General features: G+C 37.0%; 1 protein-coding gene across 3 annotated transcripts; it reads left to right on the top strand.

Moving 5' to 3' along the window:
• Positions 1-272: 272 nt before the first annotated feature.
• Positions 273-10,758, top strand: LOC137749551 (inositol hexakisphosphate and diphosphoinositol-pentakisphosphate kinase VIP1-like). 3 transcript variants are annotated; one of them, XM_068489662.1, is made up of 30 exons: positions 273-699; positions 828-887; positions 1,100-1,146; positions 1,350-1,433; positions 1,537-1,600; positions 1,847-2,000; positions 2,259-2,329; positions 2,792-2,896; positions 3,250-3,342; positions 3,721-3,795; positions 4,282-4,367; positions 4,473-4,679; positions 4,777-4,876; positions 4,965-5,035; positions 5,254-5,335; positions 5,805-5,963; positions 6,066-6,108; positions 6,318-6,400; positions 6,567-6,629; positions 6,707-6,781; positions 6,888-7,007; positions 7,587-7,828; positions 8,152-8,196; positions 8,409-8,475; positions 8,864-8,935; positions 9,147-9,454; positions 9,547-9,604; positions 9,680-9,847; positions 9,969-10,043; positions 10,211-10,758. In XM_068489662.1, the coding sequence occupies exons 1-30, from the start codon at positions 631-633 to the stop codon at positions 10,472-10,474; spliced, it is 3,210 nt and encodes a 1,069-aa protein (XP_068345763.1). In that variant the 5' UTR covers positions 273-630; the 3' UTR covers positions 10,475-10,758. The 3 variants fall into 3 exon arrangements, with proteins under 3 accessions (XP_068345763.1, XP_068345762.1, XP_068345764.1); XM_068489661.1 differs by having other exon boundaries at positions 273-717; XM_068489663.1 differs by lacking the exons at positions 273-699; positions 828-887; positions 1,100-1,146 and having other exon boundaries at positions 1,354-1,454.
• The last annotated feature ends 1,523 nt before the right edge of the window (positions 10,759-12,281 follow it).

The raw sequence follows: 12,281 nt of genomic DNA, 5'->3' as shown, positions 1-12,281 counted from the left end.
ATGATTGTCTTAAAAAACCCGTTGCCTTAATTTCACATAAAACTATATGATTAATTTGAAATATCGTTTTCGTAGTACCGAGATAACCTTTTTTTTCTCCCACATGGGTTTGGGAGTGGAGTTGGTCATGGACAGCTACACTTTGCACATGGAAGGAAATCCAAAGTCCGTGTAGACCTTTCCACGTCGCAATCCATGCTTTGAGCTGCATATTCCAGAATCCAAGAATGTTTATCTCCAAACACATCCCTTATATAATATTTCCTCTTTTTCTTCAATTTTCTTTATTTATCCGGAAAAATCTCAGGCATCCGCTCCTCTAGCGGTTAACGCACGTCACCTTTTCTGTCTGCTATTTCCCGTGACTCGCTCGCCCGAGTCGGCGCCCCGAGTTTCCCTCCGAGCTAAAACTCCGCCGTATTGCGTCTGTGGTAATCTCCAACACTCGCTGGCATGCGCCTATCATACACCTATACGTACACCTATACATACACGTATACGTGTGTGTGTGTGTGTATATCTGCTTTCTCTGATCGAGCGGCGGTGAGTTGCTGAACGAGCTCTGTTGCTTCTGCTTCGGATTTGAGCTGTGGAAGTGAGAGTTAGAGAGAGAGAGAGAGAGAGAGAGAGATGGAGGAGGAACAGGAGAGAGAAATCGGAGAGAAGATAAAGATTGGAGTTTGTGTGATGGAAAAGAAGGTGAAATGCGGCTCCGAGGTTCATCTTTTCTAGTTTCCTTTGTGCTCACTTTTGCGTACGGTTCGAAAGCAATCATGTATTTGTATCGAGCGATGTATGTATACAATGAACTTGTTCGTTTTCTGCAGGTGTTTTCGGCGCCGATGGGGGAGATTCTCGAAAGGCTGCAAGCATTTGGCGAATTTGAGGTACTGGTTTTGTTTTCTCTTTGGATTTTCGTGTTGAAATTGTTCTTGTTTGCGAGTTCGATCTAATTTTCCATTTTTACTGATGATTGTTACGTATCGAAAAAGTTTTAGGAACTGTTAGTGTTGTTGATCGTTTTATAGTGCAAATATATACGCAGTTTCGATTTTACGGTATAATCTTATACATTTCGTGTTTGTGAATGTTCGCGTAGATCACACATTTTGGGGACAGAGTCATTCTTGAAGATCCAATCGAAAGGTATATTTTCGTAATGATTATCGTAACAGTATCTGTTTCGCACATTTTATGTAAGCGCCGTGGTTTTATTTGAGCAGTGATTGAAACGGCATGAAATGTTCGTGTTCGTTTACGCTGATAGTTTCTAGTTTCAGTAACTTGGTGACTGTTGCAGTTCATAAAATTTAGGTGACTAATTTGTTTGCACTGTTACTGTATGTCAGCTGGCCAATTTGTGACTGCTTGATTGCCTTTCATTCCTCTGGCTATCCTTTGGAAAAGGCTGAGGCATATGCTGCTTTGAGGAAGTAAGCTCTGCTGTTGCTCATGTAAAGATTCTATTTGATTCATCCGTTCGGTTATATTTGATAAAGGACGGCTGTTTATTTCTCTATCTGGTCGTTTATCCAGGCCTTTTCTAGTAAATGAGTTGGAGCCGCAACACCTTCTCCATGACCGGAGGAAGGTATATGAGGTATGGTTATGAATTTCATCTTATTAAGGTTTTCAATTATTTCCCTGCCCCCTGCCCCCTGCCCCCTGCCCCCTGCTTCCCTCCATACTCCTTAATGTTCACTGACAGCATTTTTTAGAGAATTACTAAGTCAAAAGTGGACGAGTCTTGATGCATGAACTTAATGTTTCACTCTTATTATTTCTTATAATTATGTTTATAAGAATAAAATGTCAGTAACTAATGAATTAGTTTGGTGGATTCAAGCATCTTGAAATGCATGGAGTCCCTGTTCCCAGATATGCCCTTGTGAATAGAGAAGTACCGTATCAAGAGCTGGACTATTTTATTGAGGAAGAAGATTTTGTTGAGGTTCATGGTCATCGTTTCTGGAAGCCATTTGTGGAGAAGCCTGTTGAAGGTCAACTTGTTTCCAACATTTATTAATAAGTTGTTTTATCTAATCTGATTTTTGTTCAATTACGTTTTGGCCATAAACTTTCTGTGCCTCTATTTGAACCTTGTTTTTGCTAAATCCTTAAACCTAATCAAGACTCACAGCTAAAATGTTAGGAGTATCCGTTATTACTTCTTTTATAAGCTTTTATTGTGCACCTGTTATTGCTTTTGGTTTTATTGAGAATAACGTTACTTACTCTCGTCTTTTGCTTTTATGAAGGTGATGATCATAGTATAATGATATATTATCCCAGTTCGGCAGGTGGAGGAATGAAGGAATTGTTTAGGAAGGTGAGGTTTTAACTGCATATTGTATGATTTTCTCTGAAAGAGAGTTTGTGTCCATCTGTATTTTCAGATGTGTGATATGAAAATATTTGAAAGCAAGGTAATTCATCTACGAGAAAGTTTAGGGAAGTCTTATAGCTGATGGATAGTTGATTTGCACTAGGCTTCTAGTTTATTTCTTCTTGCACACAAGCCAAACTTTTTGTAAGGTCAAATTTTACCTTGACCATAAAAAACGAAAGTGTGGTTTTGAGGAGGTGTGGATAGTTCAGTCTTACTACTAATATGTCGTTAGTTATAACATGACTGCCAAACAAATTATGGGCAATTATGCTATCATCCCACTGATATGTAAACGTGGCTAGCAGTGTATCCAGTTTGAGACTACTCTGTTTACGAATTCGTGGAATTTCTATGTTCATTATCCATGATCATTCAAGTTATGTTGTCATTGACTGATTTTAGGTTGGTAACCGGTCTAGTGAGTTCCATCCGGAGGTTAGACGAGTGAGACGTGAAGGCTCTTATATATACGAGGAATTCATGCCAACTGGAGGAACAGATGTCAAGGTTGGATGGTTTGAGTTTGAGATTTTTCAATATTCTTAATTTTATATGATAATCAGGTTAAGTGCTACCACGAGAAAGAAAAAGAAAAATAGTCTCCTTACTATTTTACATCCTTATATTCTTTCTCATTTATCTAACATATCCTTAACATTTCAAGTTGCATGTCATCATATTGACAGCATGGAATGGGTTTTTCTTGAGCTGTGTTCAAATTTTAATAGAGACTACTTACACAGTTCTATCTGTGCATATTCACTGTTCGAGGCCATTATTTTCTTCTAACTTGGTTGTATACTCCAACATTTAAATGTCTTTCATAAATAATTGTTTTATCTTCTTGTTAAATAATACAGGTGTATACAGTCGGACCCGAATATGCACATGCTGAGGCAAGGAAGTCTCCAGTTGTTGATGGTGTTGTCATGAGAAATCCTGATGGCAAGGAAGTAAGTACTGTATGTAAGATATGTATGGTTGATCTTCTTGTTCGGCTGATTCTTCTCTTTGTATCTCTCTTGTCTGCATTTCTGATATCCAATTTCTTGTAATCTTGTTAATTGTTTATTTCCAGTGAGGAAATTTTCCATGTTTCTTGGGAATACCAATGTTTATAGCTCTTTAGATATTTAGAATGAAAGTTATTATAATGCGGGTTCAACCAATGATGTCATGCCAATCCTTAATGTAGATGGTGTCTGGGCCAGGTTTGTTTATGGTAAAGCACATAGCATGCTGCAAGCAGGAAATACTGGGGTGAATGGATACATTGCTATTGCCGAATGAGGGTTGAAAGAGTGATGTTTGCTTGTTAATTCGTTTGACAGGTGAGGTATCCTGTTTTACTGACACCTACTGAGAAGCAAATGGCAAGGGAGGTCTGCATTGCATTTAGGCAAGCGGTATGTAATTCAAATGTGGTATCTGGATGTTACAAGGCTAATTATTAATTGCAGTAATTGGTTTGATGTTGCTTTAATAATCTCTCGTGTGCCAGTAAGTAAGTTTGTCTGCTGATACTGTGAAGGTACTGATACCTTCATTAAACTCGCATGTATTGGGATACATTTGTGTTATTTGTTGATCCTTTTTAAAATTATATTTTGAAAATTGGAAAAAACTAAAATATATCTGCTGCCACGAGCATTTTCCTTAATTACATGTTAACATTACCTTCCAATCTCATGTCAGCTGGTTCGATATATGCAATAGAACTCTTTTATGTTGTGTTTTTAGTGTAATGTTTCATAAGTATTCATTGGAGAAAGTTCAGCTTTGCTGAGATGGTTCAGTGCCAGACACATGCATATAATTAATTTCTATCCATATGATTTTCTTATTAACTATTTTTACTTTGGATTCATATTAATTCTTCTAATTTTTTGCAGGTTTGTGGGTTTGACCTTTTGCGCTGTGAGGGACGCTCCTATGTTTGTGACGTAAATGGATGGAGTTTCGTAAAAAATTCTCACAAGTAATGGTTGCTAATTTCTTCATAGTTATTTGATTAATCATGAAGGTGCTCTAAATCTGGTTTTTCCTATGGTCACAAAATAATTGATGTTACTTTGCAATACAGGTATTATGATGATACTGCTTGTGTGCTCAGGAAGATATTTTTAGATGCCAAGGCCCCTCATCTTTCTTCTGCAATTCCACCAACATTACCATGGAAGGTCAATGAACCGAGCCAACCTACTGAGGGACTAACTCGTCAAGGAAGTGGAATCATTGGCAGATTTGGGCAATCGGAGGAGCTACGTTGTGTTATTGCTATTATTCGTCAGTATGTCTATTTCTCTCAGTTTTTATTTTTATTTTATTTTTTATACCTGTAGTTGATTTGCTTGCTTTCTCTTCTCATCTCTGTTTTTCTTTGGCAGTGGTGACAGAACTCCCAAGCAGAAGGTAAAGCTGAAGGTTACTGAGGAAAAGCTGCTAAACTTGATGCTTAAGTACAATGGTGGACGACCTAGATCCGAGGTGATTGATTTTGCCTTTTAGACCTTGTAATTTATTTTGACCAACATATTGTATGGACTGACCATTGGTATTGGCTCTCATTTTGCAGACAAAATTGAAAAGTGCTGTCCAATTGCAAGATTTATTAGATGCCACACGAATGCTAGTACCTCGTACCAGGTATGTATTTTAAGATTAAACTTTCTTCTTATTTTAGTTAACAAATAATGGTTGATGTATGCAATTCATATCAAACTCACCTTCTACCTTTTTTCCATTTCTTTGAAATTCATGTTTAAAGTCATAACAGGAAACACTAATGATATCTACTAGCTGGTTTTCATATGATTGCATTGGTGAGGGTTCTTAATTAATGAGGACTCTTTTACATTTTCTAGACCAGGTCGAGAAAGTGATAGTGAGGCGGAAGACATTGAACATGCTGAAAAACTTCGTCAAGTTAAAGCAGTGCTTGAGGAGGTATTTATTTTATTTGGAATTTGTGCTTTTAATATATTCAGTTGTAATTCCTCTCTGTGCTTTAGAGGTTCATGTAGTATAATTTTAATGAGTTTATTGCTTATCTGTGTATTATATGGCTCATTTTTTCATGCAATTCTGAACAGAATGTGAAATGATTTCTAATCTAACACTTTTACTACTTCCACGAACTATCAGGGGAATGCTCACTTTTTCTGTACTGTAACGTTCTTTTCATAAAGCAATCTGGATTTCTTTTATAAGATAACTTTGTATCATCTAAGTTAATTATTGATACCCAAAATTGGTCAGAAAAGATGTGCGAAATGAAGCTAATTTTGCTGGATCACTGTCACATAAAGAAATGCGCACACATTTATATTTTCATTTACTTTGGAATTGTTTTGATACAGTGTTTTACTGCCTCGTGGTTATAATCATGTGCTATTTTCATGCTTATTTTATCAAGGGGGGCCATTTCTCTGGCATTTATAGGAAGGTTCAACTAAAGCCACTAAAGTGGGTTAAGGTGGCAAAAAGTAATGGTGAAGGTGAGGAAGAACGCCCAGTTGAAGCTTTGATGGTTCTTAAATACGGGGGTGTCCTTACACATGCTGGAAGAAAGCAGGTACTGATTCATTTTTATTTTGTTTATGTGCTCCTAGATTGTAATTTAAGAGCCGTCATTGTCCTAAAATCATAGTGTTATTCTTCTTTCACTTGTTTGTAGGCTGAGGAGCTGGGTAGATATTTTCGGAATAATATGTATCCAGGTAATAGTCACAGTTCTTTTTCTTTTTTTTTTCTTCTAGTATTACAATTGTTTCCCTGTTTATGAACATATATGTTGAAGATTTGGATTTTATTATTTTCTTCCAAAGATATAGTCAGCTTTGCCTCTACAAGGTTGCTCACAGTGCTACTTCGTTACAGAATTATTTTCTTTGGGTACTTCTCATAATGAATTTGTCCACAATTGCAGGTGAAGGTACCGGCCTGCTTCGCCTCCATAGCACCTATCGTCATGATCTTAAAATCTACAGCTCTGATGAGGGCCGTGTGCAGGTATTGCCTCATTAGTGCTCGTGGGTTTATGTAGTTTTTATATATTGCTCCCATTTTCTTCTTGTCTTATTTGATCTCTATTTAAATGGAGTGAATTGTTATGATCATTAACCCCTGAATTTTCATCATTGATGAGTTACATTATTTACAACGTATTTGTTTACAGATGTCTGCAGCTGCTTTTGCTAAAGGCCTACTTGATCTTGAAGGGCAGCTAACACCAATCCTGGTCTGTAGTTTTCTTTACATTAGAGTGACTGCTTTAGGAAGTCGAGGTGAATGACTGAATTTATTCCCTTTCTTAAGGTTTCCCTTGTTAGCAAGGACTCTTCTATGTTGGATGGACTTGATAATGCAAGTGTCGAGATGGATGAAGCAAAGGTTTGTCGATCATTTTCACAGGTTAATTTAGCCCATAATTGAGAATGCTTCTTCTTCAACAATTATCTGATTATGTGATTCCCTTTTCCACACACTTCCCCTGCAGGCTAGGTTGAATGAGATTATTACTTGTGGTTTAAAGACGGGTAATAACAGTGCAACACCTCCTTGGATGGCTGATGGAAGTGGTCTACCTTCAAATGCTTCTCAACTTCTACCTAAATTGGTAATTGGTTTCTGTTTCCTTACCTACAGTTTTATTGGTCCTCAATCGAGTCTGTTACTTGTCATTTAGTAGCATGCTAATGTAGACTTTATGAGTTATGAAAATTTCAAATATGAAGACTCAAATTCTTGACCAGAGGGAACACCCAAGCCCACTCCCTTCTATCCTTGACTGGATAGAAGGGACGGTAAAATTTTGGTTTTTCGTCTTGTCAAGGACTAATTTATTATTTCTTTTAATATTCTCAATGAGTTGAATAGTGAGAATTGATTGTGATTGCCTGATCAAATTGATCGAGGCATGATAAGGGCCTTGGCTGCATGCATCACTTCAATTTGACACATATCATAATAATAAATAGCTCATTCTGTTGTGATCTTCTCATGGATTCTCAAAAAAATCAGGGTGAGAAGACCAGCTGATGCAGTTATAGTGCATGATATAGTACTTGCAATGAATTCTATTTTCGTGTGCTTATTCTAACAATCAATTAACGGTTATTGTCAAGTTGCAACAGTTCCATTTTAAAGCTTTCCAAATAATCTTTTTTAACCTTAATGTTTTGTATCCGATGAATAGGTAAAATTGACTAAGAAGGTCACCGAACAAGTAAGACTGCTAGCCAAGGATGAAGATGAGGAACTTACAAAGACAAGCTCATATGATGTAATACTTCCTTATGACCAAGCAAGGGCCCTTGGTAAGACTAACATTGATGTTGATCGTATTGCTGCTGGATTACCATGCGGTAGTGAGGGATTCCTCTTGATGTATGCTCGATGGAGAAAGCTTGTAAGGGACTTGTACAGTGAACGAAAAGAGTAAGTTCTAGCACATCTTTTTTTTTTTTTTTTAATATTTATTTCAATTTAATTATTGTTGCATTTATTCAAATTCTTTGCCACACAAGGCGTAGAAGATGCAACGGATGTTTTGAAGTCATGAAACATCTTTTGGGACATCAAACTCTTAAAATTTTTTATATTTCAACTCTTATGTTCTTTTCAAATATATTTGACAATTACCTAATACTTTATGTAATAATATAATTGTGGCTCAAAATAAGATTTTATTTCTTAAATAGGACAGTTTAATATGGGTAGACTCACAGTTTTGTTGACAATGACATTGGTTTTACTGGCAGACGATTCGACATAACACAAATTCCAGACGTTTATGACTCGTGCAAGTAAGTTGTCAGTTTTCTTCTCTTTTTAGATTGTGTACCAAATTTATGCAATCAGCTGCTGCTTATGTGTGATTATTTTGCTGTATCATTGTTGTCAAGGTTTTAAGTTGGATTCCAATCCAATCTAACTATACAAGAGAGTTTGGAATTTTATTTTGTTATTATTATTTTTTGGCTGAATGTGATTTATATGATTTGTGATTACTTGACAGATACGATCTCCTGCATAATGCACATCTTAATCTAGAAGGTCTAGATGAGCTGTTCAAAGTTGCTCAGGTAAAGACATAATCATGATCCGGGAACGCTTTTATTATATAGCAAAATGTGGCTGCCGGACTCTTCATAATTCTGCTTTCGAGCATCTAGCCTTACTGCTTTAAAGAGATTATGGGCTCGTTTGGATGTGCTTTTAAAATGACTGAAAGCACTTTCAGAAAAAATGCTTTTGGGTTTCAAAAGCACTTAAAGTGCTTTCTACAAGAAGCACCGGTTATGAAGCACTTTAAGGGCTTTTTCAGGATTTACTAGCATTTTTACTAAGGATTGTTTCCAAAAACATTTTCACCTCATTTTAAAAGCACATCCAAACGACCTCTAAATTATCCTTTCCTTATGAATCTGTCGTCAAAATTAGACTGACTCCTCTGTGGAATGGTAATTGCAGTTACTTGCAGATGGAGTCATCCCAAATGAGTATGGCATTAATCCAACACAGAAGCTCAAGATTGGTTCAAAGGTAGCATTTCCTTCAGCATGCCCCTTTCATATTACTCCTTATGTCAGAAATATCCTTAATTAGAGCAGTAGATATTTTATATGCATTCTCCCGATTTCTCGGTTGGTCTTTTGCTTCTTGTACACTGCTCTTTGTATACATTTTATTTCCTCAACATCAAATTGTATTTTACTCCCTATCAATATGCTATATTATTGTCCTTTTCTTTCAGATTGCTCGTCGTTTGTTGGGTAAGATAATGATTGACCTGAGGAATACTCGCGAAGAAGCCATCAGTGTTGCTGCTGAACCAAAGAGTGATCAGGATGAACATTCAAAGCCAACCAATACTGAAAAGGAAGATAAGGAGAACCACGCCAAGCTTCATGTTAAGAGCGATGATAGAAAATCTAGCTTGAGTGATATACCAAAGCTTTACACTAAGAATGAAGATGTGAGAAGATCCAGTACAACCAGCGAGATATCAATTGATCAGGATGACGACGATGATAAAGAGACACAATATCGTTTGGATCCAAAGTAACATGAGAGAACCTCACTTCCCCCATCTTCCCTTCTACTACGGATTATTCTAATTTATTTATATTAATAAATTTTCATTACCTTGTTAGGTATGCAAATGTCAGAACGCCTGAACGGCATGTGCGAACGCGCCTGTACTTTACATCAGTGAGTACATACTTCTATGTATGGTTTTATGTTTGAACGTAATTGGCGAAGTTAATTAAATTTTTGGAATGACAGGAATCTCATATCCACTCTCTCATGAATGTTCTCCGTTACTGTAACTTGGATGAGTCTCTTCAAGGAGAGGAAGGCCTTGTTTGCCATAGCGCTTTGGAGCGTTTATACAATACTAAGGAGCTTGACTACATGAGTTATATAGTTCTGAGGATGTTCGAGGACACAGCGGTAAGTAACTAGGTAGTGTAACACAAGTAGTTTTAGTGTGACAGTCAATTTTCAGAGCTAGTGTTACACGGCCCCCATATACGTTTATGAGACCAATGTATTTTTGAAACTGAAATTGCAGGTAGCTCTTGAAGATACGAAAAGATTTCGCGTGGAATTGACCTTTAGCCGTGGTGCAGATCTATCACCATTGGAGGTAATACAATTGAAATTATAGAAAAACTGTTATCACCAAATGAATCAAAACGCATTTCTTAAAAGGAGAAAATAGGAAAACCATTTATCGCTGAATATGAAATCAACTAGGTGAGTTGTGTTTGCTTGTTCAACAAATTAAGCTGTGTTTTATCTTGTGCTTGGCAGAGCAATGACAGTAAGGCTTCGTTCTTGCGTCAAGAGCACACACTACCGGTCATGGGTCCAGAGAGGTTGCAAGAGGTGGGATCATATCTAACATTAGATAAAATGGAGACAATGATACGCTCATTTGCTATGCCAGCGGAAGATTTTCCTCCACCGTCAACTCCAGCAGGATTCTCGGGCTATTTCTCAAAAAGTGCGGCGGTGCTTGAGCGCCTGGTAAATCTCTGGCCTTTCCATAAGCATGCTAATTCTAATGGAAAGTAGAAAACACCCTTACCGCCCTTGCCTCTTTCTTTGCTTTTTAACCTTCTTCGCTGTTTTTGCGCACATCTGGAGGTACACGGAACTTTGGTTGGTTGAACAACCGAGGTCGAATTTTGAGTACTTCAGGAGTAATTTTGGAATGCTTAACAGCTGAAAACCACAGATAAATGTTGTTTGAAAGTAACAACCACGTTAGACGTGTTTGAGGACTGCTGTAATATTCTCGTGACTATTTAGCGAGGATATCGTTACCTTAATGTCTCCACCAGCAATATTTGCCCGTCCGCCACCGGTGTCCACGTGTTGTTTGTACCGATTCGAGCGCATTGATACCTCCCTCGTAATCTTACCTTTTTATGATTTTATCTACAAGAATATTAGCTAAAAAGAGATTTGGTTCCTCTTTTCGTGGAATAAAGCGTTGTGACAGATTAAGGTGGGGAGATTATGGAGGTCGCTATCTTATGGATTATGGTGGCAACGATCACAATAGCTTTACTTTGTGCCTACCAATAACCGTATGATTTTGCATTCCACTGGCTAATCATATAAACGGCAAAAGTAACACGAAAAGGATCTCTTTCGTTACAGATTCTTTCAGCTAAAATGGACTGAGATTATTAAGACTCCTTATTTTACTCTCTAATAGTGAAAATTGATAGAAGTGATCCATGAGTTTATTCACTGTAAATTATTTTGGTCCTTCGATGAAAAATTTGTCAATATATCCGTTAAATGGTCATGTGAAAGACCACGTAACTATCTTTTTAAGGGTATTTTTATCAAACAATCCCTTCCTTAACGAGTTTTTCATGGAATGGCCAAAATTGTTTATGATGGGAATGAATGAGTGATAAAGTAAGGAGTTATACCAATTTTATGAAGTATTTTAACTAAAAAGGCTTCTTTACAAGTGATAATAGGAAACCTACAATTCATATTTGGTGATGGATGAGTGTTCAACACAGGACCTCGAGTGCAAGAATTGCGTCTATCGATTGGCTACTAACTTCTTGCGAACCTTCTGGCATCAGTAAATTTTGGTTTTATATTCAATACGCGTAAATTTTGGTTTTATATTCCATGCGCATGGGAAGCTTCTTGCGAAGCTTCTTGCATTCTTTTTCTCGTTCTGCACAGTATGCTTAGAAGAACAGCAAAAGAGAGGAATAGAAAGATAGGATTGTGATCTCGCTAAATCTCTCATGACAGATTATTTATTGTTGTGTCAATTTCCGATGATTCCGTGGTCTTAGGACGTGGAGGGTAGGATTTGTCATTGTAAATTTCCAATGATTCCGGGGTATAAGGACGTGGAGGGTAGGATTGTCATTGTATTATCTACTGTGGATTTAGTCAGAACACGTGCCCAAAGGCCACAACCACGAAAGCACCAAAGAATGTGGACATACAACATTGGACCATCGGCATCCGATGAAGATGAGCATCCACCAAAGTGTCCAAACCACAAGATCTCATTTTTCTTGTCGTAATTGAGTTTGCTTGGCAAGTGAAAACTCGTTTGATAGAGGAAAAGTATGCGGGAGAACGAACGAATCGAGGAATGATAAAAATACGTGAAGTATTGTGTATGGATAATGACGATTCAGGATTTTACTCTTTGAAGTCGAGATGTAAACACGTTTGGAAAAAAAATTGAATGAAAAATAACAATTAAAAGTTAAACAGTGATACATTAATTCATAAATTTAAGATAAAATATCCTAAACTGCAAATATACACCACAATATTTCATACTCTATGAAGGTTATATTGTAGTTTCATTGTCAATATAAGAAAAAAGTAA

This window comes from Pyrus communis, chromosome 11 (assembly GCF_963583255.1).
Source record: "Pyrus communis chromosome 11, drPyrComm1.1, whole genome shotgun sequence".
NCBI classification, from domain to species: Eukaryota; Viridiplantae; Streptophyta; class Magnoliopsida; order Rosales; family Rosaceae; genus Pyrus; species Pyrus communis.
Note: the sequence above shows the minus strand (reverse complement) of the source record. Positions and strands in the feature narration are given on the sequence as shown.

What these genes read in the sequence shown, in the direction of transcription:
- LOC137749551 (XM_068489661.1), top strand. Translation starts at nt 631, where the DNA reads ATGGAGGAGGAACAGGAGAGAGAAATCGGAGAGAAGATAAAGATTGGA. An exon ending in CTGGAGGAACAGATGTCAAG is followed by an intron (nt 2,897 to 3,249) that starts GTTGGATGGTTT and finishes TAAATAATACAG; the next exon opens with GTGTATACAGTCGGACCCGA. An exon ending in TTAAAGCAGTGCTTGAGGAG is followed by an intron (nt 5,336 to 5,804) that starts GTATTTATTTTA and finishes TATTTTATCAAG; the next exon opens with GGGGGCCATTTCTCTGGCAT.